The sequence below is a fragment of the Pongo abelii genome, chromosome 13 (assembly GCF_028885655.2).
Source record: "Pongo abelii isolate AG06213 chromosome 13, NHGRI_mPonAbe1-v2.0_pri, whole genome shotgun sequence".
NCBI classification, from domain to species: Eukaryota; Metazoa; Chordata; class Mammalia; order Primates; family Hominidae; genus Pongo; species Pongo abelii.
This window is the reverse complement of record NC_071998.2, coordinates 128,036,928-128,063,751: the sequence shown is the minus strand read 5'-3', so window position 1 is coordinate 128,063,751 and position 26,824 is coordinate 128,036,928. Positions and strand designations below refer to the sequence as shown.

The window sequence follows — 26,824 nt, the reverse complement described above, 5'->3', positions numbered from 1 at the left end:
TGACACAGCAGCTCACATTTCATTTTTATTGTGCTGGGGGTCAGGCAGCAGCCCCCACTGAGGCCCCACCCAGCCTCCGGGCTGCCTGGCCTGTGCCATGGGTCCCAGGCTCCAGCAGGGAGCTCGTACCTTCCCTCAGCTGAGGGGCCACCTGGCCTTGGGATGCTGTTGGGGTAGCCAGGGGTGGATTCACACAGAAGACCCCAGCCCACCCCATGCCAGGGCCCTGGGAGCCTCCTGAGGAAGGGGAGGAGGAAGAGGAGGAGGGCCCTGCCTGGCCTTCCGCTCAGTCACCCCGAGGCTCAGTCACCCCCGAGGTGGTTTCTGGACCCCCAGCATGTTGGGCAGGGGCATGGGGGCTGCAGGGCGGCGTGAGGGGCTCAGTCCAGCCTGGGGCGCCGGGCGGTCACGAGTCTTTCTTGCAGGAGCCTAGGGTTGGATGAGGCTAAGGTCAGAGGTCACTGCTCCCCACAACCTCCCCGCCCAGCTAGATCTGACCCCTTGGCCTTTGGTCACCCCCGACCCCCAAGCCTGGGTAGCCCCTCTAGGCCCACTGGGTCCAGACCCGGGAGGAAGGCTCTGGAGGGTGGGGGGCACTCACAGGACCCCAGCTGCTCCTCCAGGAAGGAAATCTGCTCGCTCAGGGAGTCGATGCGGCCCAGCTGCTGGAGGGAGTGTACCAGGAGGCTGCCGGGGTCTGGGAGCCCATGCTCCAGTGCCTGTGAGGCCAGGCTGTGCAGTGGGGCCAGCACCAGCTGCAGCTTCTGCGGGTGCAGAAGGGCAGTGACCCTGGGCCGGCCCCCACTCTCTCTGCTCCACCACGGTCTAGGGAGGACCCCTGGGAAGGGCTCCACAAGCCTCCAGCCCCAGCCTCCGCGGCAGGGCTCCAAGTGTCCACTAGAGGGGGCTGCCATGGCAGAAGAGCTTGTGGTGGAGTGGGTGCCTGGGGCATCAGGCTGGCGGGGTGGTCCCAGCCTTGGGGTCCCCGGCAGGAGAACTAGGGGGACAGCTGGACCACTGGCCAATGAGAAGACTGGCAAGAGCTCTTTGTCCTGGTGGGGACAAAGACGGTGGGGGGTGGGGAGGTCTCGCTGGGTCCAGCCTCTGTGTATGGTCTGGGGGGCTGCCAAGCTTGGTTCCTCCAGCCCTGGGGGGGGTCCTGGTCAGTGTCCGGCTGCCTCTGCCCGGCATGGATCCAGGCCAGGGCCCCCTCGGCAGTCAGCAGCGAGGAAGCCGCCTCCCCAGGGCCAGGACCTTTTCAGACCACCCCCAGCCATCCGTGGGTCGGGATCATGTCCCAGGAGACTACGGAGCCTGTACCCCGGCCTGGGCCTCTGCTGTCGTGAGGACCTGCCCCCCCCGACGCCTCACCTCCTCCAGCAGGTCCACCCTGGACTGCAGCCTCTGCACCTCCTCCTTCATCGCACTGTCCACTCCTGGGGGCAGAGCCAGGTGCTGGGTCAGGGATGGCCGGCTCCCCACCCACACCCCCAGGCTCCCTCCTGTCCCCAGGGAGAGGCAGAGCCAGAAGACTCAGGCCCAGGCCTCTGCCGCCCCTGCTGCCTGCCTGGCGCTGGCCAGAGGTCTCAGGGCTGTACCACCTAAGTACATTGGGGCGCGTGGCTCTGCGCAGATGCTCAGGGTCCCGGCCACGCTGGGGGAGGTCAAGGCTGAGGTCTCAGTGGCGCTTTCGATGCGGTGCTGTGGACGGCGCATTATTACTCACGGTACGAGTTTGAAGTGTCACAGCGCGTACCAAAAGTAATAATGTCCCGTCGCCAGCGGAGGCGTGGCGTCTTCCAGAATGTTGCGCCGGACGCGGACAGGACCCCGGGACGGGGCACTTCCGCCTTCTTGGCTGACATGAGGCTCTGGGCAACCTGCCCCCAGTTCTCGGGAACCCACCTATCCTCCCTCCCCATCCTCCCTCCCTGGAGAGGGAGCCCCCACCGCCTTCCACCCAGATTGCAGTGTCCCCCACCATGCCTAACACAGAGCCACATGGCAATGTCCACTGCCTGCCCGTCTCCCCAGGCCAGGCACAGCCAGGGCTGAGTTTACCTGTCCGGTTGGGGGCCACCCTGGGGGGCCCTCCCTTGGGCACGCAGAGTGTACCGTCTGCAGACAGGCTGTGCCCCCCCCAACACTGGCACCAGTAACTGCCGGCAGTGTTGACGCAGCGCTGGGGACAGCCGCCCCCCCTAGCACTGCATTCATTCACATCTGCAGGAAACGGGGTGTCAGGCGGCCATGCCTGCGGGAGGGGTCCTGCCCACACAGCTCCCTTCACAACCACCCACTCATGGGCCAGCAGTAACCCCAGGACATGCAAGGAGGTGTCCAGGACCCTTCCAGGGCCCCCCAGGGTGGAGCCAGCCTCACCTGACTGGCAGGTGTCACCCTGCCATCCTGCAGGGCAGCGGCAGCGGCCAGGCTGGACACAGCTCCCTCCGTTCCGGCAGGGCGGCTGGCATATTGCTGTGGGCGGGGGAGGCTGGTCACCAGCTCAGTAGGGTCCCCAGCACCCTGTGGGGGCAGCTGCTAGGGAGGGGGTGCTCTGCGGCAAGGTGATGCTTTGCTCGGGGTTCAAGAAAAGCAGCAGGAGCGTTGCTGGAAGACTGGGGAACAGTCGCCCTCCTGACTAACACTGGGCGCCGAGGGACGTAGCCCTCACCTGCTCCACAGGCCCTGGGAAGCCCACTGGTCCTCTTCCAGCCGGGGCAGCATGCGTAGCGAGGCCTGGCAGGGGCCAGCCCAGGGCTGCGGCGGTAGGCGGTCCTATAGATGGTTCTGTGGGGTGGGTGGGACAGCTCAGAGGGGCATCCTACTCCCCCTTAGTCACCTGCTGGGCATATAGAGTCCCCTCTCAGAGTGGACAGGGTCACCCTGGCATGCCCCCAGGGGTCTTCTCCTCAAGGGATGGCACTGAGGGGTCACTGCACAGCCGTTTCCCTGCCTGGGCCTTCCGGTGCTGGCCGGGACTCAAGCCACAGCAGGAAGGCCCAGCCACACTCTGCATGGAGCAGAGGCAGTGGCCAGGCCTGTGTGTGCCCCCACCTATCTGGCCTCCTACTGTGGGGGCATCCAGGCCCAGAGGAGAGGGTGTGCCCGGCCTGCGGTGAGTCACGGCAGAGTGTGGGCCCTAGGCATCGGAGCACTTCTTAAACCTCCAGGAGTCTGAATTCCCAGGCCCCTCCCCCAGCAGGGGGTGGAGCTCCCACACCCAGGAAGGAGGACTCTGCCCAAGGCTGAGACTTAGGGGTGTGTGCCCCTTGTTTGGGCATACGGGACATTTCAGGGTCTCATCTGTGCCCGTTGGGGGCTGTCATGTGGAGGGGGGTGCCCAGTGGAGTGGGACCAGGGGAGTCAGGCACCATTCTGTGTATATGGGAATTTGCAGCCAGGGATGCCAGGGCAGGGAGGGGCTAGTCCCCCAGAAGTGGAGGGGTACAGACAGGATGGGCGACCCCTCTAAACATGGGGATGCTCTTAGAGGTGCTGTCCTTTGAGACGTGTCGGGGCAAGAGCAAGGATTAGGACATTGGAGGTGATCGTGGAACCCCTTGGCTCCGGCCGCCCTGGGTCGCCCATCTCAGGCAGCCTCTCATGACTCTGGCCTCAGTTTCCCATCTTGGGTCCCAGGATTCACCCCCGCCTCGCCCCCGACATGCTGATGTGTGGCAGATGGGGGCACTTTGGGGGACTGGCCTTGGGAGGCTGGGGCTGGGTGGGCCCGGTGTGGTGGGGCACTCACCGGTAGGTGCTGCAGGCCCGGTGCCCGTCGCAGGTGGTGAGGAAGGGCTGGTACACACGCTGCACGAACGACTCGGAGACAGGGTCCCCGTGAGGCTGGACGGCACACACCCTACGGCTGCGGGGGTGGACAGGGGGTCAGCCCAGGAGTCCCAGAGCAGGACCCAAGAATGATGGGAACATGTGGCCGGGGCAGGACCTTCAGCAGGACCCCCCAGGGAATGCCCCACAGGTGCAGAGGGCTGCCTCTAGGAGGTGCTGAGGGCTCCCGGTCCCCCAACCCCAGCACTCCCAGGCTAGGGCTTGGCTCACCCCGGCCGGTAGGCATGCTCCGTGCCGCCCACTGCCAACACCAGAAGCCACATCAGCAGCACCTCCTGAGAGCCCCTCATGGCCTGTGCCTCCAGGCGGGGTGGCCTTCTCCTCTGGGTGGCCTGGGGCACAAAGCATGACCCTTAAGTCTCCCCACAGATGCCCTGCCCCCAGGCCGCGGGTGCAGTTTGCACTTGCTCCGCGAGGCCTGCCCAGCTCATCTCCGCTGGAGCCTCCACCGGTGGGACAGCCCCACGGTGGCGCCCACTCTCTCCTCCGCTGGCCCCCTCTTCCAGCTAGCCGGACCTTCGCCAGGCACAAACAGCTGGGACCATAGACTGGGGGCCACAGGGGGGTGATGCTGTCCAGAGCTCTTGGTGCAGGAATTGAGTGGATCCTGCTGGGCATCTGCCCGAGGCTCCGGGAAGGGTGGCTCCAGCAACGGGGGGCCCAGTTTCTCCTGTCCTGCCTGGTTCCAGGGCCCTCCTCACAGCAGGACAGGGGTGAGTTGCACCCCAGTCTGTGCAAACGGGGTGTTCGTGGGCAGAGCTGGGATCCAGCCCCACCAGGGACTTGCCGGCCTCAGCCCTTCTGGGCTTCAGTTTCTCATCTGAGTGTGGAACCAGCCCCAGCGGGTGGGCCAGCAGCTGCAAGCCAGCAGGAACCGTGCGGGGGGTGCACACATTCTAAGACCACCAGAGGGGCGGCCTTCATTTTAGAGGGGGTCCCTCCCAGGCTGGGATATGTGTGCAATCAGCCTCCAGGGATCCTGGGACAGTGGCTGTGCCAGGTGCACACGTGGGGGTGAGGAGCACCCCCGACAGTGTCACCGGAGCCAGAATCCAACCCCCTCCTGGCTGTGCAGCAGGAGCCAGGGGCCCGGGTGAGGCTTCCTGAGAGTATGAGAAAGCCCAGAATTAATGGTCTGTGACAATGCTGGGGATGGGGATTCTGTCCTATGCACAGCCAGGGGTCTGGAGAGCTGGCGAGCCCCTGCCATGCTCCAGGGTCCCACCCAGGGCCTCTCAAGGGTGCTTCCCAAAGGCTGGGTGGGTTCCTTCTGAGGCACTGCAAGGCCCTCCGCAGGGAAAGGCCAGGCTTCAAGTGGGGGCAGAGGCTGGGGTAAGGCTGTCCCTTCTCTGGGATTCAGTTTCCTCACACACTAGAATAGGGTCTCTGAGGCCCCTCCTCAGCTCTGACAGCCAGTCCTATAAATAGTCACACGGTCCTCAGTCGCTGCTGGCCAGCCCCACTGGGTGTGGAGCGCAATCCCACACCTGCTTCCCACGGGCACTGCCACGGCATCACCCGATCCCAGCGGGGAGGGTGGCTGGGGGTCCTTCCTGGGCCTCCTGTCCTCCGTGCGCTGGAGAGAGGAGGGTAGGGCAGAGGCCACCAACTAGGCAGGGGCTGCCCTGGGCAGCTGAGGGGTGGGGACTTAGCTTGGGGGCAGGGGGACAGGGGGGCATCACAGCAGTTTTTGGGCAGGAGTTTCTCCAGGGGACAGAGCTGGCTGGAGATTAACTCTGGGGATGGGCCCTGGATGAAGGACAATGTTAGGGGCTGGGCCTGGTGCGACCCCAAGGCAAGACTCGAAGTCGGGGGACAGGTGACATTAGGGAGTAGGTCCCGGGGAGAGGTAGGGCAGCAGCCCGGCGGCTTGGGGTGGCAGGGGGATGCCAGGGCGGGCCTGGGGGAAGGCGAATCTCCCAGACCTCATTGCCCCCGACACATATTCGCACAGCACCCCCCACAATTCCTGAGAGTCTTCTGGAAAGGAAGCGGTGCTAAGTGGAGACTCAATTTTTGAAAGTCATGCTTTTCCCGAGGCCAGAGGAAGCCCGTGGCGCTCTGCGAGCTGGTGCTGCAAGCCCCATTTCCCTGGGGGGGGGCCACAGCCTCGACCCAGGGGTGCCGGGCGAGGAGGGGGCGGCGGCTCCAGGTGGACCAGCAGTCCGGTCCCCGTGCCCCCAGCGCCCACGGGCTCCCTCCCCACCTGCCCGGCAGCAGCCCCGCAGCCCCCACCCGCGAGAGGCCGGGTCCGCAGAGGGAGGGGCCTGGCCGCGCCGCAGGCACTGGAGGACCCCTCGCGGCGGGAGCAGGGCTGGGAACCTCGGGGCCCACGAGGGAGGGCGCAGAGGCGGAGCGAGACTGACCTGCCCGCCGCCCCCTCCCAGCCGCGCTGCCGGCTCCGGAGTTCGGGGGGGCGGAGCAGGCAGCAGAGGCTGGGCCCCGAGGCGCTGGGTCGCGCCGGGTCGGACGAGGGGCCGCGGCGCCCCCCGCCCTCTCCGCCGCGCCGCCCGCCCGCCGCCGGCAGGGGGAGCCGGTTCCCGGGGCCGCTGGGCCCATTCTCCCGGCCCGGCCCGACCCAGCCACGGGCGCCCCGGCCCGCTCCCCCGCTCCGGCCCCCGCGGTCGCGCTGCCTCGTCCCGGAGCCGCCCCCAGCTCCGCGCGCGGCCAGGTTCCCCGCCCCTGGGGGCTCCGCGGGTCCCGCCCTCGACCCAGCCCGGGCGGCGAGCAGACCCCGACCCCGGCGCGCCCCGCTCGCTCCGCACTCACCGCCGGATCCGGGGCGCGCACGCGCCGCCGCCACTGCCGCCCGAGCCCGCGCCGTGGGGGCCCCGAGCCCCGCCCCGCCCCGCCCCGCCCCGCCCCCGGCCCCGCCCCACCTGGCGGCCCCGCCGGAGCCCCGCCCCGCCCCCATTGCGCAGACGGGGAAACTGAGGCCCCGCGGCGGATGAGCTGCCCCCGGGCGGGCAGTGACTCCGCTGGAGCCCGGGGCTGACGCAAACGCGCCTCTGAGCCGCGGCCCCCCAGCCCCCCTCCGGGAATCCTGGGGCCCGAGTCCCCGCGGCAGGGCGCTTGCTGCGCGGTCGCTGGGGACGCACGACCAAGCCCGGCCGCCAGGAGCCAGGAGAGGCCGCCCAGGGCGCCCACACTGACGGGGCTGCGGGCCCTTTGCTAGCTCTCAAGCCCCCAGGCTGAAAACCACCCCGGGACTCCCATCTCAGCCGCTGGGGGGCCGCGCGGTAGGCACCCGACGCAGGTTTGCACTGAGCTCGGTCCTGCAGCCTTGCAGGCAGTGGGCATCATGACTGTCCCCACCCCAGGCCCAGAGACCCAGATCTCCTCTGGACCACATGGCAGAGCCCAGGCCTGCCTCCTAGCCTTAGCGTGTTAGGTTGGGGGCCCCTGCGCCGGCCCCCACCTGGCCCTCTCTCAGGCATCAGGCACCCTCATCGGGGTCACTGGGTCACTGCTGTGTTCAGGACAGTCAGGGCCATCGCAGAACACTCCTCCCAGCGAATCCACAGGCCCCCAGGGAGCATCCTCACACCAGAGGTCCCTGGGCTGGTCACCTCTCCTCTCCAGGCCTCCATTTCCAAATTTATAAGATGGGGCTAAACAGCCCTGGGATCTAGTGACGGTGAGGTCATGGCCACACCACAATTGTTACAGCTGTTACTGTGGGCATGGCACGTGGGGCTCGGGCCAGCCCAATTCAGCAGCCCCTCAGCCCCAGCCGGAGCCAGCGCCCTGTGTCATAGCCCACGTGGGCGCCTGTGTGAGACGTGTTCCCTCGGAGCAAGGGGTTTGCTGGGACTCACCTGGCGGAGGAGAATCCGTCATCCCCTGGACAGGGGCGGGAGCTGCTCCTCCTGGTGGTGGGGGCCACCTGTGCCTCCCCGGTCCTGGGGGCTGCTGGTTGGAGAGGAGGTGTGGGTTAGTGCCTACACACAGTCCTGGTCACCCTGATGTCTGGGGGCTGGGAAGGGGCCCGGGTCCAGCCTTCGGTGCTGCTGTGGGACCTCCGCCTGCACTAGGCCTACAGGTCTCCGTCCTGCACCTACCCCGACTCCATCCTGTCCTGAGCTGATTGTCCTCTCAGATCCACAGCCCCTGGCCTCAGTAAAATGGGGCTGTTGCCTCCAGCCCTGGACTCCCTGGCGTGGGGATGGAAGGCTGCTGTGAGTGGAGCTGGAGGTCTCTCCACGAAACCCAGGGTGCTGGGCACGGGGCCTGCAGATGGGTCCGAGAGGGCCACCAGCTTGGTCCTACCTTGGTGCATGGGAGCTGGAGGAAGGGAGGGGCCCAGGTCCCTGGAGAGGAGCCCCCAAAATGAGGCCACCCCACCCTGCAATCCAGTGGCCACTGCTCTGGACCAGGGGCCCTGGAAGCCCCTGGCACATGGTCCGAGGGACGGCCAGAGCAGCTGCTATCAGGGGGCGTTCCTCATCTGACTGGGGAGTCCTAGGCCTCCTGGCGCCCTGAGCCCATGCAGGGCAGCTCTTACCTAGCCCCCAGCAGTGAAGTGTTCAGAGTGGGGCCTAGGGGGCCTCTGGGTGGGAGAGCCATCCTCCCTGTCCCCTGCCCCTGGCCTCATCTCTGGATCTGCGGCCACTTAACCCTTTGACCTGCCTCCCCACCTCTCCTGCCTGAGTCTGGAAGAGGTGATGGAGCAGAAAGGGCAGCTCCAGGGCTGCCCCGAGCCAGCCCTCGCTGCCCCCATCCTGGCTAGGCACCATTTGGAAAGTAGGGGTTCTCAGACAGGCCTCTTGGTGTGGACGTATGAGACAAAAAGTGGGGCCTTCTAGGACCCACTATGGCTCTGGGGCCTTTGGGATGGGGCTTCAGCCACTCTGCATGAGGCTGGGGAGAGGGAGAACAAGGGCTTCTCCAGGGTCCAAGGGGGGCCCAAAGAGTCACCCATTTGCCCACCGCACCCTACCAAGTCATCCCTAAGCCTGAGCCCCACGTCCCGCACCCTGGATTCACACCGCTCATCCTGGCTACAGATTTGGCTTTGGGGTTCCTCTCCCTCGGGGCCAATTCCCCTCCCCAGGCCCCCGTTGGGTTGCTCATCCACTGCTAGGGAGAAGATGAGGAGACCCCAGCCCTTGGGACACCCCAGGGCGTAGCACCAAGCCCCTCGCAGCGGGCCTAGCCAAGCTGAACTTTGCTGCCAACCCCAGGGGCTGCTCTGCGGAGGGAGAGAAAGGCCAGAGGGTGGGGTTCAGGGGAAGGGCGGCTGGGGGTGAAGTGTTGGAGTCAGCAGACTGGATTGGGATCTACGCTGAGCCACCCACTAGCAGGCGTTTGGCCAAGGGGCCTCAGTGGCCTCCTCTGTGCAGAAGGGGAGGAGACTGGGACCCCTCCCCTGTGACCTCGCTGGGGAGCGGATTGCGGAGCAGCCAGCAGGCGCCACGGTCAGCAGGAGTGAGGGGCACGGGGGGCCCGACCTGTCCGCTCCCTGCCCCTCCAAGGCCACCCCTGCCATACCTGATGCTGCTGGAGCCCAGGCGTGGCCATGGTGGCCGCTGCTGTGTCCTGGGACTGGAGATGGACCCTGGCCCTTGCTGGGGCCTCAGGCCCACTGGCCGCCTGGAGGTACCTCCTGAGGCCCACCTGCCTGGCCTGTCCACAGGAGCCTCCCTTGCAGCCGTACGGGGCCGGCTTGGTGCAGGGAGGCTCCCCCCGGGCGAGGAAGGGCGGCTTTTTATGCTCCGTCCCGGGTAATCGGGATTGGGATGGGCCCTTCCCAGCCGGACTTCCTGTGTGTGTTCTCCGCTGATAACGGGGACGTGTCGTCGGACAAACAGGAGGCTGAGGGGGGTGGGGGCCACCGTGTGAGGGGGCCTGGACAAACTGCCCGGGGGTGGGGAAGCCGTCCCCTGGGCCATCAGAGTCTAGCCCCAAAACAGCCAGAAACCAGGGCTGGACCCTGCTGGAGACCCTGGGGAGAGTGTGGGGTGGAGGACGCAAGCCCAGGGCCCTCCCAGGACCGTGGGTCCACAGGCCACGCTCACGTGTGGCTGGACAGAAGGGAGCTGCTGCATCTTTGGGCCACAGGATGCTGGGTCCTCCCCCAGGACACCCCCAGATGTGTGTGACACAGCATGGGAGCCTGGAGGGGCCCCAGGCCAAGGCAGGGACCAGCCACACTGGAGCCTTGACCAGTGAGGGGTGGCGAGTGGCGAGGCCCGGCCGGAAGGGACTGGGGTGGCAAGACAGGCTGAGTGGTTCAAGAACAGCCTGTTCCGTGGGTCCCTGAGGCCCCAGGTCCGCCATGGTGAAGGGTGATGGGAGGGGACAGGCATGGAGTCCAAGGTCTCTCCCCTAAGAGAGCTACCAGTGAGGCTGTGAGCCCCTGCCCCGGAGATGGGCAAGCAGGCCCAACGCCCTCAGCCCCACTTCACAGGGGTGCTCTGGGCTGGCAGCAGGTTGTGGCTGGGGGTGCGGGGAGGGATGCGAGACACTGTGGGTGATCACAAGGGGTGCTCTGTCAGATTCCCTGGGTCCCAGCCCCCAGGTCTGACCCTCAGCTTCCCTGTTCAGGTGGCAGTGGGAGCCTCAGGCCGAGCGAGCCACTGTGGCAACGGTGGGCTGGGTGGGAGGGGGCACTGTGCCGAAGGGAGCTGGGTGGCTTCGGAGGGCACGCCTGGAACCCCAGGAGAGCAGGGCCTCTCCCAACCCTGCTGTCCGTGGGGTGTGAGCCCTGCTTTGGGGTCAGCCCCTGTCGGCCTGATGCCTGGGACACCCCCATTTCCCTGGCCCTGGGCGGTCAGTGTGCCCCCACCTCTCCAGCCCCACTCAGCTGGGCAACTTGAGCTAAGGGAGGCTGGGGAAGCCGGGGAGATTTCCCACTGGACTTTGGAGGGCAGGCAGGAAACCTCACCCACACGTGATGCGCCTCCCCCTCAAGCAGGGACCAGCTCCCCTCTACCCATGGCCAGGGGAAGGGTCTGCTCTGGGCGCCAGGCTGTGGTCAGGGCTCAGGGCCTCAGGCAGGCAGGCCCTCACTCTTCTCCGGGCCTGTTTCTGCACCTGCTCCATGGTCATTGAGCTGGTTGAAGGGGGCGCTCCTGGCACCCAGGCACTGCTGGTCTGAGCGGGAGGGGCCTCTTTCCAGAGGTGGCCCCTGCCCCGAGGTTGGAGCGGATAGGCAGAACCCCATTTCCCCACCTCCTCCACACTAGGCCACCCTGGGATCTGGCCCTTACCCTACTGGCTGCACCCTCAGCCGCCCTGTGCCTCCCTCAGCTCCCTAGCTCTCCCACCCAGGGGCTCATCCTGCCCTGGCCAGCCTGTCCCTCCAGCTGTCAGGAGGGGGTTGCAGTGAAGAACAAGTTGGCAGCAGGCAGTGCCCAGCCCCCCAGGCTGTCACCCAGGAGCCCAGTGCCAGGAGGACAGCCTGAGGAGGACCCAGACTCTGCCCTTGCCCCTGGCCTGTAAGCACAGCAGTCAAGTCACCGGGAAGGACCCCAGCTGGCCAAGCCTTAGCGACTCGTGCACTTGGCTACTTAGCTGCTCCACCGTATAGGGGCCCAGTAGGCTTGTGCCCCCATCCCAGGAGGTACCCTCTTGCCCTCTGCCTGCGTCCCTGCGGCCTGTCCCCTCCTCCCCCACCTGCACGCCCCTGGATCTGCCCTGGCCTCCGGGTGGAAGGACCCGCAAGCGTGGGGTGGGCTAGATCCAGCCCCTTCTGTGTACAGAGGGAGAAACTGAGGCCCAGAGGGATAGGTGACCGGCCCAGGTGAGCCTGGAGGCCGGGCAGGGCTGGGATGCTTGGCACAGGAGGCCGCCTCACCCTTCCTTCCTCTTCTTGGGGAGCCCCATGTCCCCCCACCCAGTTTGTCCTATGTCCCAACCTGGAGCAGCCCCTGTCATCAGACCTATCTGGCCAGGGGACAGCTCAGGGCAGGAGTAGCTAAGTAGCCGAGTGCACAAATCGCTAAGGCTTGGCCCGCTGCGGTCCTTCCCGGTGACTTGACTGCTGTGCTTACAGGCCAGGGGCAAGGGCAGAGTCTGGGTCCTTCCCAGGCTGTCCTCCTGGCACTGCACTCCTGGGTGACAGCCTGGGGGGCTGGGCACCGCCTGCTGCCAACTTGTTCTTCACTGCAACCCCCTCCTGACAAGCTCTGCCCTGCCCCCAGCCCCTCCCCAGGCCAAGACTAGACCCTCCCCAAGGGAAGGAGGCCTGGGTTCAGGCCCAGAATGCCAGCTTTGCCCTATCCCATAGCCTGGGGCCACCACAGGAGAGGCACGCCACTCTCTTGGGCTCCTGGAGCCTCAGGGGCAGGTACAGGAGGTGGGCTGGGGTCTTGCCCTAATGTCGGGGGCCCAGCGGGGATGGGAGGGGCGAGGGGTTGGCAGGGGACAGACGTGGGTTCTTGGACTCCGGAGGGTACTGGGGGTCCAGGGGGTTGGGGCTGCCCCTGGGTTCTGGTATGGGTGGAGCACACTCTGTGCCCAAGGCCCAGGGGCTCAGCAAGGGGCAGGCGGGCCCCTCCCTCACCCTCCAGTCCTTGGAGATGCCCCCTTCCCTGCCCTTGCCACTCTGGTGGCGTGTGTTTGGGATCATGGCACAGACCTTCAGCAGGGAATCATTTTGGGAGTTAGCAGTGCCTCCTGCCCAGGCTCCAGCCCCATGGAAGCCAGGCCGGGCCCCACGTCTGGCCTCCTCCCCTCACCGCAGAGGCCCAGCACAGAGGGGAGACCTGGTGGGAGAGGGTGGCCACCCCAAGGCCTGCGCCTGTCCTCATCTGGGCACTGGAAGGTCTGGAGCCCAGGGCTTCACCCTGCCTGGGGTGGCGTCACAGGTGGAGGCCCAGCAGGGGCAGGAAGCTGGAGCTCTGGTCCCAGCTTTGTGCCCCACACAGGCCTCAGTTTCCCCATTGGCTCTCTTGTCAGCAGGGCCAGGTTGTCCCAGTGGCGTTCCAGCCACCTGGGAATGTTCTGAGGTTAGTTATAAGGGGAAGGGCTGCCTTACCTTCCCAGAGCGTGCTGGCTGGGCAGAGGCGTGGAGGGGCCTGGCAGAGCCTCCCGGCCCTCCCGGGCCTCCCGGACCCCTCACCAGGGTGCTTTTGGCCTCTGAAGCCCCAGGAGAGGGCAGACTAAGCCCCTGGCAGAGGCCAGCCTGGGCATCTCAGGTGGCGCGAGACAGAGGGGCACCAGGCGCGGCCGCGGGAGCCGGGCTGCAGGAGGTGCAGGAGGAGGGAGTGAAGCAGAGTGCGGGAGGGATGGGGCTTCCTGTTTACCCGGAGCGCCCCCCGGCCTTGGACGGGCTGGCTCTGTCAGCCACGGATGTGGTGGAACCTTCCCATCAGAGGAAGTCCCGGACCCGACGGGGGCTGGAGGTAGCTGCCGGGCAGGGGTGCCTGTGGGCAGAGGAGCCGTCTGGTCCTGAGTGAGGGTTTGGGCAGCCTTTCGTCCCTCCTCTCCCTGCCTGCTCCGGCCCTGACCCGCGCACCAGAGCGACACCCTCTGAGTTGAGGGGCTTCCATTTTCAGAGGAGGCAGCTGGCTCACAGGTGGAAGCCGCTTGTTCAAGGGTGGAAAACGGAGGCCCAGGACTGGAGTCCGGGGGCCTGAGCCTTGGGGGTCACCCGGGGGACCCCTCGCCCTTCCCCTCGCTGCTCCCGTCTCTCTTCCTGGGGCCGCCCACTGCTCCAGCTGATGGCATGGAGGTGTCCATGGCCTTGTGGGCTGGCTTCTTGGCAGGTCCCCACCGGCTTTGCATCTGAGTGTCCCCTTCTCCCGACGTTGCCCCTACCCTGGTCCGGTCCACCCCGCTTCCTGCCTGGATAACAGTCGCCCCTCCTTGGCCTTGCTGGGCGCCGCTGCCCTTCACACCCAGTGCTCAGGGAGTTTCGCGGAGGGAGACATCGGGTTGTGTGACCTCCTCCTAGGACGCCACCACACTCAGCACAAAGTCCAGTCCTGCCTGTGGTCCCTGCCCCTGCCAGGGTGCGCGCTCCACGGGGCAGGGGCCCGGACCTGGAAGAGGTGACTCAGAGCAGGTGCACAGAAGGTGCGGAGTCCCCCACTGCGCCGGGCGTGTCACCCATTGGTAGCCTGGCAAACTTGAACTGCAGCTAGACGTGGGCTTAGAGACGGGAAAGTGAACCCGAGAGGGGCCGGCAGCCCGGGCAGGAGACACAGCCCCTTGGCCACACCCCAGGGGACCGGCGTGCCCCACTGCTGGTAGCAGGTGATGGGAGCATCCCTGGGAGAACAGACTACCCCCAATTCCGCACACACGGCTGGTGCCTTGGAGCTCTTACCAGACTGGGGACTTAGCTTTGAACATCTTCATGTTATCTTTTGGCAGACGTGCAGATAAATGCAGTTCACTTAGGCTGTCCCTGGGGGGGTCCCCAGTCCCAGGAGGGGCAGGAAGCCAGGGAATGCCCAGCAGTTCTCAGGTCCCCTGCTAGCAGTGCAGGAGCATTCGGCCGCCCCACACCCTTGTCAGCACTTGCTGTTGTCTGTGTTTTTCATTTTAGCCATTCTGATGATTGCAGTGGTATTGCTGTATTGTTATTTAAACAGCAGAATCCGTCCCTAGGGAGAGACTTGCTTCGCAGGGGAGACACCTGGCTGGGGTGAGAGCGCAGGGTGGGCTCGGGGGGCTGTGTGAGCTGCAGGCTCCGTGGATGTCCCCAGCAGCACCCAGGGAGTCTGGAGGGGAGGAGAGAGAAGAGGCCTCCACTGGGGAATGAGCTTGGGAGAGGGGTCCCCAGATGGACACTGGGTGCTGCCTGGCAGCTCAGGAGGTGGGCACTGGTGGTCTGACTCTCAAGGAAGCCTTGTTGAGCAGGGTGAGCCCCAGAAGGAGCCCCCTAGTGGGTGGGGCTCCCCTCCCCTGGGGATGCCTGTGCTTCTGGGGTCTGTGGGCTTCTGGGAAGTGTGTGTGGGTCCCTCCCTGGAGGCTTCATCCCTTTCTCTCTTGCGGGGTTGTCATAGAGCTCCAGTAGGGTCAGGGACCATAAGTGCCCTGAAGGCTTCTCTGCCTCAGTTTCCCCTCATGTCAGACCAGGGCATGGAGGGTCTTTGGAGCCCTGGGGAGGGTCCCGGGGTCTCCAGTTCCCAGTCACGGGGCAGACAGTTTGTGCCTGGGTCCTTCCCAGGAGAGAGGAAGGAGGGGTCCGTACCTTCCAGCAGATTCTCGAAGGAGGGTCCTGTGACCCCTCGAGTGAGTTCAGAGTCACCCCCCAATGCAGCTGCCAGGGCCTCGCGTGTGCCTTCGGGGTCCTCAGCGCCACGAACGGGGCTGGTCCCAGTGTCCAGCTTCTGGGATCCGGCTCCTGCAGGCCCTGGAGACTCCTTCCCACCCCTGCTGAGGTTCCCATGGGGCTGAGGGAGGGGGACTTGCCGGCCCCCTGAGGCTGCCCTCATGCCTGGCGCCAGTACACGGCACAGAAGCCCCACTCGGTGGGCTGTGATTTGCCCAGGCCCGACAGATGGGGCAGCCGTTAACGTCAAGGGGAAAAAAACACTTAAATCTCCCGCGACGGAAGGAGAAGTTCCCGAGAGCTCAGGGCCTGTGGGGCAGCCAGTGGAGGTGGCAGCAGTTCAGCAGCCCGGCCCCCAGCTGGAGCCGCCCTGTCCTCTCCCCGCCTGCCCGCCTGGGGAGAGCTGGGGTCTGCCCTGTCCTCTCCCCGCCTGCCCGTGTGGGGAGAGCTGGGGGCCAGGTGCTCTAAGCCTTTACCGGAGAAAATAGCGGGACAGATGGCGGAGGCCTGTGAGCAGGGTGCTGCGTTCGGGTGTCTCCTCTTGGGGCCGTTGCCCTGGCCCTGCGAAGTGGAGGCAATGATCTGACCCCATCTACAGACGAGGAAACTGAGGCCCCATGGGAGTGGCTGCTCAAGCTCCCAGGGCCTTCCCCGGCAGGGCTGGACTGGAACCCAGAGCCACAGGGACCCCAGTCTCTGCAAGGCACAGTGGCGGGGGGCCCCTCCCCTGGAGATGCCCTTGCGTCTGGGGTCTGCGGGCTTCTGGGAAGGGTGTGAGGGTCCCTCCCTGGAGGCTTCATTCCTGTCTCTCTTGCGGGGTTGTCATAGAGCTCTGGTAGGGTCAGGGACCATAGGTGCCCTGAAGGCTTCTCTGCCTCAGTTTCCCCTCGTATCAGACCAGGGCATGGAGGAGGGTCTTGGGAGTCCTGGGAAGGGTCCTGGGGTCTCCCTGTTCCCAGTCACAGTGCACACAGTTTGTGCCCGGGCCCTTCCCTGGTGGGGAGGGAGGAGGGGTCCGTAGCTTCCAGCAGATTCTCGAAGGAGGGTCAACAGAGCCCCATGCAGGTGGCCCTGGGCTTCCTCCAGTCCCCGACTCCACACTCCTCAGCACCAAGGCTGCCGTCATATTATCACTATTATTTAATACCCTTAAAAAATGTAAAGAGAGAAAGGGAAAAAAGGCATCTGCCTGGTCAGGAATCTCTGTTTCCTCTCAGCCAGGAAACAGGAAGTGAGTGTTCGGGGAGATTGGGAACCAGCCCTCGAGAACAATAGAGCCCCCCCAGAGCCCCCCAGAGGGGAAGGGGAACTGCGTCAAGGGGTGGGGGCCGCCGGAAGCCTGACCTCTGCCCCGCCAAGCGCAGAGGGGGCCTGAGGCATAAATTTAGTCTCCTTTTCCTGATGAAAGGCTCAGATGCCCCACTGCTGGGGCTGTGGGGGAGGGCAAGGCTGGCCTGGGTCCCTGGGGCCTTAGGGACCATCTAACTGTGCCCTCCTTTCACCTATGGGTAAACTGAGGCCCAGAGAGGAGAAGAGCCCTGTCTGGGGGACTGAGGGTGCCGAGCTCCCGTGGCTGTCTCATTGGGGCTGCAGGCTCTGCTCGGCTTAACGCCTGCTGGACCTGGGCACCCCCTCACATCCCTGAATAAACATAGCAGGTTCTGGTGGAGGTGGGAGGGCGGTGCGGGCCCCTGCAGCCAGCCCTGGCCGTTCCGGCCAGCCGTGTGACCCCAGGCAACACCTCACCTCTCCAGCCTGGCTTTCCCAAGTCACCCTGGCCCGGAGCAGCCTGAGAGGCAAGGCTCTCTCCAGCCCTGCCAGGTGTGCGGCGTTAGGGGGGTCTCATTTCCTGCAGGTGCACCGGAAGGGGCCAGGCCGAGGCTTAGAGAGAACCGAGGGCCGGCCAGGGGCTTCTTTCTTTCTTTTTCTTTTTTTTGAAACAGAGTTTTGCTCTTGATGCCCAGGCTGGAGTGCAATGGCATGGTCTCAGCTCACTGCAACCTCTGCCTCCCAGGTTCAAGCAATTCTTCAGCTCCAGCCTCCCAAGTAGCTGGGATTACAGGTGTGTGCCACCACTCCCGGCTAATTTTTTGTATTTTTAGTAGAGATGGGGTTTCTCCATGTTGGTCAGGCTAGTCTCGAACTCCTGACCTCAAGCGATCTGCCCGCCTCAGCCTCCCAGAGTGTCGAGATGGCAGGGGTGAGCCACCGCGCCCGGCCAGGGTGCTTCTTTTTAATGTCACAGCTTTACTGAGCTGTGACTGAGACACTAATCCACCCATTTAAAGTGCACAGCTCAGTGGGTTCTGTGGAGCCGCAGGGCTGTGCGACCATTGCCACAGTGCATTTTAGAACATTTTCCTATCTCCTAAAGATCCCGTCCCCTAGCTGTCACCCTCTGCCCCTGTCCTTAGCTCTGGCTGTCACTAACCTATCGCCAGTTTCTGGATTCGCCTGGTCTGGACATTTCACGTACATGGGTTGCGCCACGCGTGGACTTTTGTGTCCAGCTTCTTGCACTTAGCATGTGTCTGCGGCCCAGCTGTGTTGTGATGTGTGTTGGAACTTCGCGCCTCTTTACGGCTGAACATTTCATGGCATGGACAGACGTCCTGTCTCCCCACTCATCTGTCCACGGACACTCGGGATGTGTCTGCCTCTTGGCTGCTGTGAACATGCTTGTGCATGTGTCTGTGAGGACGTGCGACCCTCCTCTCGGGGGCACACCTGGTCCAGGGGTTTCCGGGTTGTGTGGTCCCCGGGTGCTTCATCATTGGAGGAGCTGTGGACTGTTTTCCACAGCGGCTGCCCCGTTTACCTTCTCTGCTCACACGCCTGCTCCAACCCCAGGGAGGCTGGAGGAGCAGAGGGGCAGAGATGTCCAGGGTCCTGCCAGGACCCCACGCACAGGAGGATGGAGTGGTGAACTCGAGGGACCTTCTGTGTCCTGGGTCAGGTGCCGCTTCAGCACCCCTAGGCTCTCCTGGGCCCTCGCACAGCCTGTGGGCAGGGCCCTTGGCCCTCTGCAGGTAGGGCACTTTGTGGGGGGTGCCGGAGGCCACCTAACAGTGAGAGGCAGAGTGGGGATTGGAGCCCAGGCTGTCTGACCCCAGAGCCAGACCTGTGCCCTCCCCAGATAGGAGGCCGCAGGTGGAGTGAGGAGGTTAAGTGCCTGGTGGCCGGGAGGGAGTGACAGCACTGAGGAGCCAGTGTCCCCGGCTGGGCCAGCAGATGGGGGCAGGGGCCCAGACTAGAGTCCATCCTCTCCCGGCTCCTGAGGCAGCTGGCCCAGTTCCTCTCTGAGGGGCCATCAGGGCCAGGACCTGGGGTGCAGGCTTGGCAGGGGTCTAGAGCCGTGCTGGCCTCTGCTCCTCTGTCCAAAGGGCCACAGAAGGCGAGACGCCCCTCTCTGCAGACTCCAGTCAGGGGTCAGATCCCAGAGGCAGCTTGTCTCCTCCTCCTGGGGATGCTGGCCTTGTGGATGGGGCGGGGGGCAGGCAGCTGCCTGCCCATTGGGACACGCTCGTTTGTCCTCCATGCCTGGGAAGCACCTGCAGCCCCAGCCAGGCCTCCTCCTCCTGCCCCCACCCCCAACTGAACCCAACCCCCAACTGGACCAGGCCCAGGAGGGCCAGGCCCCGCCCACCAGCCCCGGCCAGCAGGCAGCATGGTAGACACCTGCGCTCCAGCCTGGGCTGAGTGTCCAGGTTCTCCTTGGGTCCAGGAAACGGGTCCCAGCTTCTTGGGTGGACTCAGGCAAGCCCCCATCTTCTCCAGGCCTCTGTCCTCCTTGTTAAACCTTAGGCTGTGCCCAGACTCTGTTCAGGACGTCCGCACCCCACTTGGCGAGGTGGGTCCTCCAGGGCATCTGCACTCCACTGGGGAGTAGGTCCATTTGCTCCAGGAGGGAGCTGCAGTTCAGACAGGCCTCATGCTGCCCACCCCCACAGTGGCCCATGGCAGAGCAGGAGGGCAACTGGGTCGTTCTGAGTCTGCCTGGCTCCTGCCCTCCCCACCTCCTGTCCCTGGTGCTGGAATTTGAGTGGCCAGAGGAGAGCCAGGTGCTGGGCCTCAACCATGGCTTCCAGGTTCCCCAAAGTGCCCTGCATGTCTCCACCCCAATACCCTGCAGTCTCTACCCCAGTACTCCGCACCTCTCCACCCCAGCACCCCGCACCTCTCCACCCCAGCACCCCGCACCTCTCCACCCCAGCACCCCGCACCTCTACACCCCAGCACTCTGCACCTCACCCCCTCAGCACTCTGCACCTCTCCACCCGAGCACTCTGCACCTCCCCACCTCAGCACCTTGCAATCTCTACCCCAGCACCCTGCACCTCTCCACCCCAGCACCCCACACCTCTCCACCCCAGCACCCCGCACCTCTCCACCCCAGCACCCTGCACCACTCCACCCCAGCACCCCGCACCTCCCCACCTCAGCACCTTGCAATCTCTACCCCAGCACTCTGTCCTGCATCTCTCCACACCAGCACCCTGCACCCCTGCATCCTAGCGCCCTGTCCTGCATGTCTCCATACCAGCTCCCTGTCCTGCTCTGGGGGGCAGCTCCTTCACTCCCCACTTGTGCCCTAGGGTGACCGTGTGAAGGTGGTCTGGGCCCTTCCCCAGGCAGGGAGGGGACACGGGGCAGGTCCCTCCCCAGGCCCTGGCAGTGACTCTGCATCAGGCGGGATCACCCCCATGCGTGTATCCTTGCTGCTGCCACTGGCCACCATCCTGGCCCAGATGACACCAGCTGGACTTTCAGCCGGGAAGCGGCAAACCCGCCCAGCACCATCAGGCCTCTCAGGGGGTGATTGCAGCTTCCTGAGCCACCCCTGCCTGGACAATGACTGGAAACTCCTCTCTCAGGCTGCCCTGCATGCCCCACACTGCCGGGATGGGGAGGGCTGCTCTGCCTGAGGGGCCTGCCCATCTGTCTGCCCGTGGACCCTACTCCATGCAGGCCTGGGTGACCGGAGTGTTCAGGAAGCAGGTCAGGGCAGCAGGCCATGCCAGCCTTGGCCTCCCTCCCAGCCACCAGCAAAGCCTGAAGGTTCAGGGATGGCAGCTGATGATGGTGATGCTGATGATGGTGATGACAATAACGGCGGCGGCCACAGTGGCACCACACTCTGCATCCCCAGCCGGCTCCCCCCACCACTCCAGCAGCAGGAATTTTTTTTTTTTCTTTTTTTTTGAGACGGAGTCTCGCTCTGTTGCCCAGGCTGGAGTGCAGTGGCGCAATCTCGGCTCATTGCAAGCTCTGCCTCCCGGGTTCACGCCATTCTCCTGCCTCAGCCTCCCGAGTAGCTGGGACTACAGGTGCCCGCCACCACACCCAGCTAATTTATTTTTAGTAGAGACAGGATTTTACTGTGTTAGCCAGGATGGTCTCGATCTCCTGACCTCGTGATCCACCCGCCTCGGCATCCCAAAGTGCTGGGATTACAGGCGTGAGCCACCGCGCCCGGCCAGCAGCAGGGATTTTTAAAGGAACAACATCCAGCAGGAAGGGCAAACCCTTCCCTCCTGGGCCCTTCCCTGGCCCTGGCTTCCCTGAGATGAGGGGTGGCTAGGTGTCCGCCTCGCAGGGCTGCAGGGACCCAGGACACGGGGGAGAGGGGCTGATTCCAGCCAACCCACGGCAGGCCTCCAACCCAGGAGCCAGAGGGGATGCGCTCTCCGGCCTCTTCCGCAGCCCTCCTGGGGGCGGTGGGCTGGATTTCTGCGGAGGGTCTCGGGAGTGTGTGCAGGGCTGTTACTGGCCGGTGCTGGGAGGTGGGGGGCGGCTGGGGCAGCACAGGAAGGTCACTCTAGCCTGAGGATAATTTCTATTTAATTTTACGATTCCAAAATGAAGAGCGATTTTCTTGCTTGTCGTTTGAGCTGGGCTGTAACATGTGCTTCCTCTCGAAGAGCCAGTGGATTTGATGAGAAGCAGCACCGAGAGCACCGCCCGGCTCCCGGCATCTGCGAGGCCTCGCACAGGTCCTGTTCTGTCGGCAGCGCTGATCAACGCTCTCCACAAACCCCACGAGGGACGGAGGCGTCCGCATCATCTGCCCGCATACAGGGAAGGGCTGCGAGGCTGCAGGGCTGAGTCACCGCCGGGCACCCACTCCCTGCCGGCCCCTGGGAAGGACAGGGACAGATGCGGCGCTTTCGCTCAGCCTCAGGGAGGTGGAATCACACATTTTTAGAGCCTTTATTTTAAGGAAAAGAGAGCTGCATAAAAATAAATAAAAAATAAATAAAGAGACTTTATGTTTAGGGCAGTTGTAGGCTTACAGCCAAATTGAGAGAAGGTACAGAGGTCCCACGCCACAGCCCCCGCCCCCGCGTGCACAGCTCCCCCTGCACCAGAGCGGTTCCTCTGTGACGTGGGTGAACTTGCGCTCACATGTCGCAGTCACCCGGGGCCCATGGTGTAACTGGGGTCACTCAGTGTAGCACATTCAGGGTCTGGGCAAGTGTATGAGGGCACATGGCTGCCAGGACAGTATCGGGCACAGATGTCTTTGCCCTAAAGTCCTCTGAGAGGCGCCCTCTTTACGTGGACAGTTTAATGCATTTGGGCAAATGAGCACCCCCGTGTAATCTTCACCGCCAAGGATGGATAGGATGTTTCCCACCCCTCCGAAGCCCCTCACACTCTGCCTGGCCCCTGGCAGCCCCGACGTGCTCTCTGCTGCTCCTGGGAGATTTGTGTTGTGGGAGCCGAGTGGTCAGTGCCCTGTGCCCAGTACGATAGCTTTTTTTTTTTTTTTTTGAGACAGAGTCTCACTCTGTAGCCCAGGCTGGAGTGCAGTGGCACAATCTTGGCTCATTGCAACCTCCGCCTCCCTGGTTCAAGCAATTCTTCTGCCTCAGCCTCCTGAGTAGCTGGGATTACAGGTGCACACCACCATGCCCGGCTAATTTTAGTAGAGATGGGGTTTCACCATGTTGGCCAGGACAGTCTTGATCTCCTGACCTCAGGTGATCCGCTTGCCTTGGCCTCCCAAAGTGCTGGGATTATAGGCATGAGCCACTGTGCGTGGCCGTGATGGGTTAGGGATGGTCTGTGCTGTGTGTGTCTGTGACTCAGTACTACTTCGTAGGAGTCCACAGTCTGATTGGGCGATGGTTCATTCATTCATTCATTCATTCATTCATTCATTCATTCAAAGACAGAGTCTGGCTCTGTTGCCCAGGCTGGAGTGCAGTGGCACGATCTCAGCTCACTGCAAGCTCCGCCTCCCGGGTTCACGCCATTCTCCTGCCTCAGCCTCCCACATAGCTGGGACTACAGGCGCCCGCCACCACACCTGGCTAATTTTTTATATTTTTAGTAGAGACGGGGTTTCACTGTGTTAGCCAGGATGGTCTTGATCTCCTGACCTCGTGATCTGTCTGCCTCGGCTTCCCAAAGTGCTGGGATTACAGGCTTGAGCCACCGCACCCAGCCTATTTATTTATTTTTTGAGACGGGGTCTCACTCTGTCACCCAGGCTGGAGTGTAGCGGTGCAATCTCAGCTCACTGCAACTTCCACCTCTGTGGTTCAAGTGATTCTGGTGCTTCAGCCTCTCGAGTAGCTGGGATAACAGGCACACACCACCACGCCCAACTCTAGGGCCACAGTTTATATGAACACATTTTAATTTCAGAAGAGTTTGGAAAAAAATTTAAAAATAATAACAAACAAAGAAAGGGTCCCCCCAGTTCTCACAAGACTCAACATAGGATTACCACACTCTCCAAAACTCCACTGCTAGGTACATTCCGCGAGAGCAGGGATTCAAACAGATGTGCAATGTACACACGGCAGTGTGCTCACAGGAGCCGAGAGGTGGATACGCCCGGATGCCCATCTGCGGATGAGTGCATTGACAAGCCAAGGCCCATCCATACAGTGAGACACTGCTCAGCCGTAAAGAGGAATGAAGCTCTGGCCAGGGGTGGTGGCTCACATCTGTAATCCCAGCACTCTGGGAGGCCGAGGAGGGTGGATTGTTTGAGCTCAGGAGTTCAAAACTAGCCTGTGCAACTTGGCAGAACCCTGTCTCAAATATTAAAAAAGGGAAAAAAAGTATTAAAAAAAAAAAAAAGGAATGAGGCCCAGGGCAGTGGCTCACATCTGCAATCCCAGCACTTTGGGAGGCTGAGGCAGGAGGATCAGTTTAGGTCAGGAGTTTGAGACCAGCCTGGCCAACATGGTGAAACCCCATCTCCACTAAAAATACAAAAATTAGCCAGGTGTGGTGGTGCATGCTTTTAGTTCCAGCTACTCAGCAGGCTGAGCCAGAAGAATCGCTTGAACTCCGGAGGCAGAGGTTGCAGTGACCTGAGATTGTGTCACTACACTCCAGCCTGAACGACAGAGCGAGACTCTGTCTCAAAAAAAAAAAAAAAAAAAAAAAAAAATGGAATGACACCCTGGCAGGAGCTGTGGCGTGGATGAGCCCTGAGTGATTCCATTGACAAGAGATGTCCGCAGCGGGCCGGGCCATACAGACAGGAAGCAGCTTAGTGATTACCAAGCGCCGCAGGAGGGGAGAACGGGGATACACACCTGAGGGGCGTGGAGTTACAATTTGGGAGCATGAACAAGTTTGGACATAAATAGTGGTGGTGATTGCACCCTATTGTGAATAGAATTCCCCTGAGGGACACCTAAAAATGGCTAAAGTGGCACAGCAGTGTGGAGGTTCCTCAAAACATTAAACATTGCATGTAACCCAGCAATCCCTCTTCTGGGTATAGACCCAAAGGAAATGAAATCGATGTGTCTAAGAGATAGCTGCAGGCCACGGGCATTGCACGCTGTTCATAATAGCCAAGAAACTAAGTTAGTGCACGCATGGATGAATAAGTGTGGCGGATACACACAGCGGGGCACTGTTCACCCTTCAGCAAGGAGACTTGTCACTTGTGATCACATGTGTGAACTTGGAGGTCACAATCTTTTTTTTTTTTTGAGCCAGAGTCTCACTCTGTCGCCCAGGCTGGAGTGCAGTGGTACAATCTCGGCTCACTGCAACCTCCGCCTCCTGGTTCGAGCAATTCTCCTGCCTCAGCCTCCTGAGCAGCTGGGACTACAGGGGCCCGCCACCACACCCGGCTAATTTTTTAGTATTTTTTGAGTACAGATGGGGTTTCACCATGTTGGCCAGGCTGGTCTCGAACTACTGACCTTAGGTGATCCTCCTGCCTCGGCCTCCCAAAGTTCTGGGATTAAAGGTGTGAGCCACCGCGCCTGGCCTAAGGTCGCAATCTTAAGTAAAATAGGCCAGGCACAGAAAGACAAATCCCACATGCTCTCACTCATATGTGGAGTGTGAAATAGTGGAGCTTAGAAGTAGAAAGTGGGGCAGTTGCTCCCAGGGGTGGGCGGGGCGGGGTTGGGCAGATGTTGGCTGAAGGCCACAAAGTTTCAGTTGAGGAGTCGGTGCAAGATCTACGGGACACAAAGTTTCAGTTGAGGAGTCAGAGATCTATGGGACACAAAGTTTCAGTTGAGGAGTCGGAGATCTATGGGACACAAAGTTTCAGTTGAGGAGTCCGAGCCGAGACCTATGGGACACAAAGTTTCAGTTGAGGAGCCGGTGCTGAGATCTACGGGACACCCAGCGACTTGAGTGAATAAAGGCACTGTGCTCTTGAAAATTTCCGAGAGTCTTTCTCACCACCACAAAGGCAAGCACGGGAGGTGATGTAGGTATGAATTGGCTCGACGTAGCTGTTCCAAAATGCCCGCATAGACGATAATGTGCCATGCACCATAAATATGTACCATGTTTCCCAATTAAAAAATAAACAAACAGGCAGGGAGTGGCGGCTCACGCCTGTAATCCCAGCACTTTGAGAGGCCAAGGCGGGTGGATCCCTTGAGGTCAGGAGTTCAAGACCAGCCTGACCAACATGGCAAAACCCCATCTTTACTAAAAATACAAAAATTAGCCGGGCGTGGTGGCGGGCGTCTGTAATCCCAGCTACTCGTGAGGTTGAGGCAGGAGAATTACTTGAACCTGGGAGGCAGAGGTTGCAGTGAGCCGAGACTGCCCCACTGCACTCCAACCTGGGCAACAGAGTGAGACTCTTAAAAAACAACAACAATAACAAAATAAATAAATAAAATAAGTAGTCAGTGCACTGGGGAAAGAAAAGAATATAAAATACAATGCCTAATTGTTAAAAAAAAAAAAAGGTAGGCTATAAGACTTCAGAGGAGAGGCCGGGCACGGTGGCTCATGCCTGTAATCCCAGCACTTTGGGAGGCTGAGGTGGGTGGATCACCTGAGCTCAGGAGTTCGAGACCACCCTGGCCAACATGGTGAAACCCCATCTCTACTAGAAATATAAAAATTAGCCAGGCATGGTAGCGCATGCCTGTAATTCCATCTACTCAGGAGGCTGAGGCACAAGAATTGCTTCAATTCGGAAGGTGGAGGCTGCAGTGAGCTGAGATCATGCCATTGCACTCCAGCCTGGGCCACAGAGTGACACTCGGTCCAAAAAAAGACTTCAGAGGAGACCCTGCCCCCTGGTGCTCCACATATTCTTCCCCTAAACTGGGCTCAACTTCCTTGTTTTATGTAAAAGTTGGGCAGATGGAATTAAGCCCTCAGAGCATTCAACTTATTTCATAATTTTCAGAGCCAGCCGGGAGTGCAGGAGGGAGAACTTTCCTATGGATGTCCTGTGTTCTCCAGACGCAGAGAACCTTCATCAACCGAGGGAGAAGTCACTTCCGAATCCACAGATGGTGTGTGACTGCATGGCAAGCGCCTCCAGGACACACTTACTGTTCCCTCGCTCTGGCCAGATGCCAGCCGGACCCTGTGTGTGCACACCGTGCTGCTCTTTGCAGCTGCCTGAAGGGGTTGCTGCGAAGACCAGCGCCTTGGTGAAGAGCCTGCGGCTGAACTTGAACTCAGGGCTACCTGAGTCAGGCCTGTGCTTTTTCATCTCTGCGGATGATGTCAGAGCGTTTCCCTAGCAATGTTTTAGAAGTTACTTCTGTCTGGAAAAAAATGGAAAAAATGGCAAATTATGTTACACATAATTTGATAATTTTAAAGAATTAACGATGTAATTATTACTCAAACCCACTGAATTGTACGTTTTATTATTATTACTATTTTCTTTTCTTTTCTTTTTTTTTTTTTGAGATGGAGTTTCACTCTTGTCGCCCAGGCTGGAGTGAAATGGTGTGATCTCGGCTCACCACAATCTCTACCTCCCGGGTTCAAGTGATTCGCCTGCCTCAGCCTCCCGAGCAGCTGGGATTACAGGCATGCACCACCACGCCCATTCAATTTTGTATTTTTAGTAGAGATAGGGTTTCTGCATGTTGGTCAGGCTGGCCTTGAACTCCCAACCTCAGGTGATTCGTCTGCCTTGGCCACCCAAAGTACTGGGATTACAGGCGTGAGCCACTGCGCCCTGCCTATTAGTATTATTTATTTTATTTTATTTATTTGAGACGGAATCTCCCTCTGTCGCCCAGCCTGGAGTGCAGTGGCATGATCTCAACTCACTGCAACCTCTCTTTCCCAGGTTCAGGTGATTCTCCTGCCTCAGCTTCCCGAGTAGCTGGAATTACAGGTGCACGTCACCATACCTGACTAATTTTTGTATTTTTAGTAGAGACAGGGTTTCACCATGTTGGCCAGGCTGGTCTCAAACTCCTGACCTGGGGATCCACCCGCCTCAGCCTCCCAAAGTGCTGATTACAGGCATGAGCCACCGAGCCCGGA

General features: G+C 62.0%; 1 protein-coding gene and 1 long non-coding RNA gene across 4 annotated transcripts; one reads left to right on the top strand and one right to left on the bottom strand.

Moving 5' to 3' along the window:
• Nucleotides 1-12: 12 nt before the first annotated feature.
• Nucleotides 13-13,586, bottom strand: EGFL7 (EGF like domain multiple 7). Of its 3 annotated transcripts, XM_024252244.3 has the most exons (10): nt 12,836-13,586; nt 7,674-7,767; nt 4,066-4,187; nt 3,755-3,871; nt 2,675-2,790; nt 2,383-2,478; nt 2,062-2,223; nt 1,372-1,436; nt 602-764; nt 13-429 (listed from the first exon to the last, which is right to left on the bottom strand). In XM_024252244.3, the coding sequence occupies exons 3-10, from the start codon at nt 4,143-4,145 to the stop codon at nt 407-409; spliced, it is 822 nt and encodes a 273-aa protein (XP_024108012.3). In that variant the 5' UTR covers nt 4,146-4,187; nt 7,674-7,767; nt 12,836-13,586; the 3' UTR covers nt 13-406. The 3 variants fall into 3 exon arrangements, with proteins under 3 accessions (XP_024108012.3, XP_024108013.3, XP_054377208.2); XM_024252245.3 differs by lacking the exons at nt 2,062-2,223; nt 7,674-7,767; nt 12,836-13,586 and adding an exon at nt 6,625-6,682; XM_054521233.2 differs by lacking the exons at nt 2,062-2,223; nt 7,674-7,767; nt 12,836-13,586 and having other exon boundaries at nt 4,066-6,007.
• LOC112134916 (uncharacterized) lies at nt 12,045-26,176 on the top strand. Its single transcript, XR_002916244.3, has 2 exons — nt 12,045-12,145; nt 25,722-26,176. It is a non-coding gene; the product is annotated as an uncharacterized LOC112134916 (long non-coding RNA).
• The last annotated feature ends 648 nt before the right edge of the window (nt 26,177-26,824 follow it).

Excerpts from the sequence above, each read along its gene's own strand:
- EGFL7 (XM_024252244.3), bottom strand. The coding sequence starts at position 4,145 with ATGAGGGGCTCTCAGGAGGTGCTGCTGATGTGGCTTCTGGTGTTGGCA. Across the intron at positions 2,479-2,674 it reads TCCCAGGGCCTGTGGAGCAG|CAATATGCCAGCCGCCCTGC; the intron begins GTGAGGGCTACG and ends CCCCGCCCACAG. Across the intron at positions 765-1,371 it reads GGGTGGACCTGCTGGAGGAG|AAGCTGCAGCTGGTGCTGGC; the intron begins GTGAGGCGTCGG and ends CTGCACCCGCAG.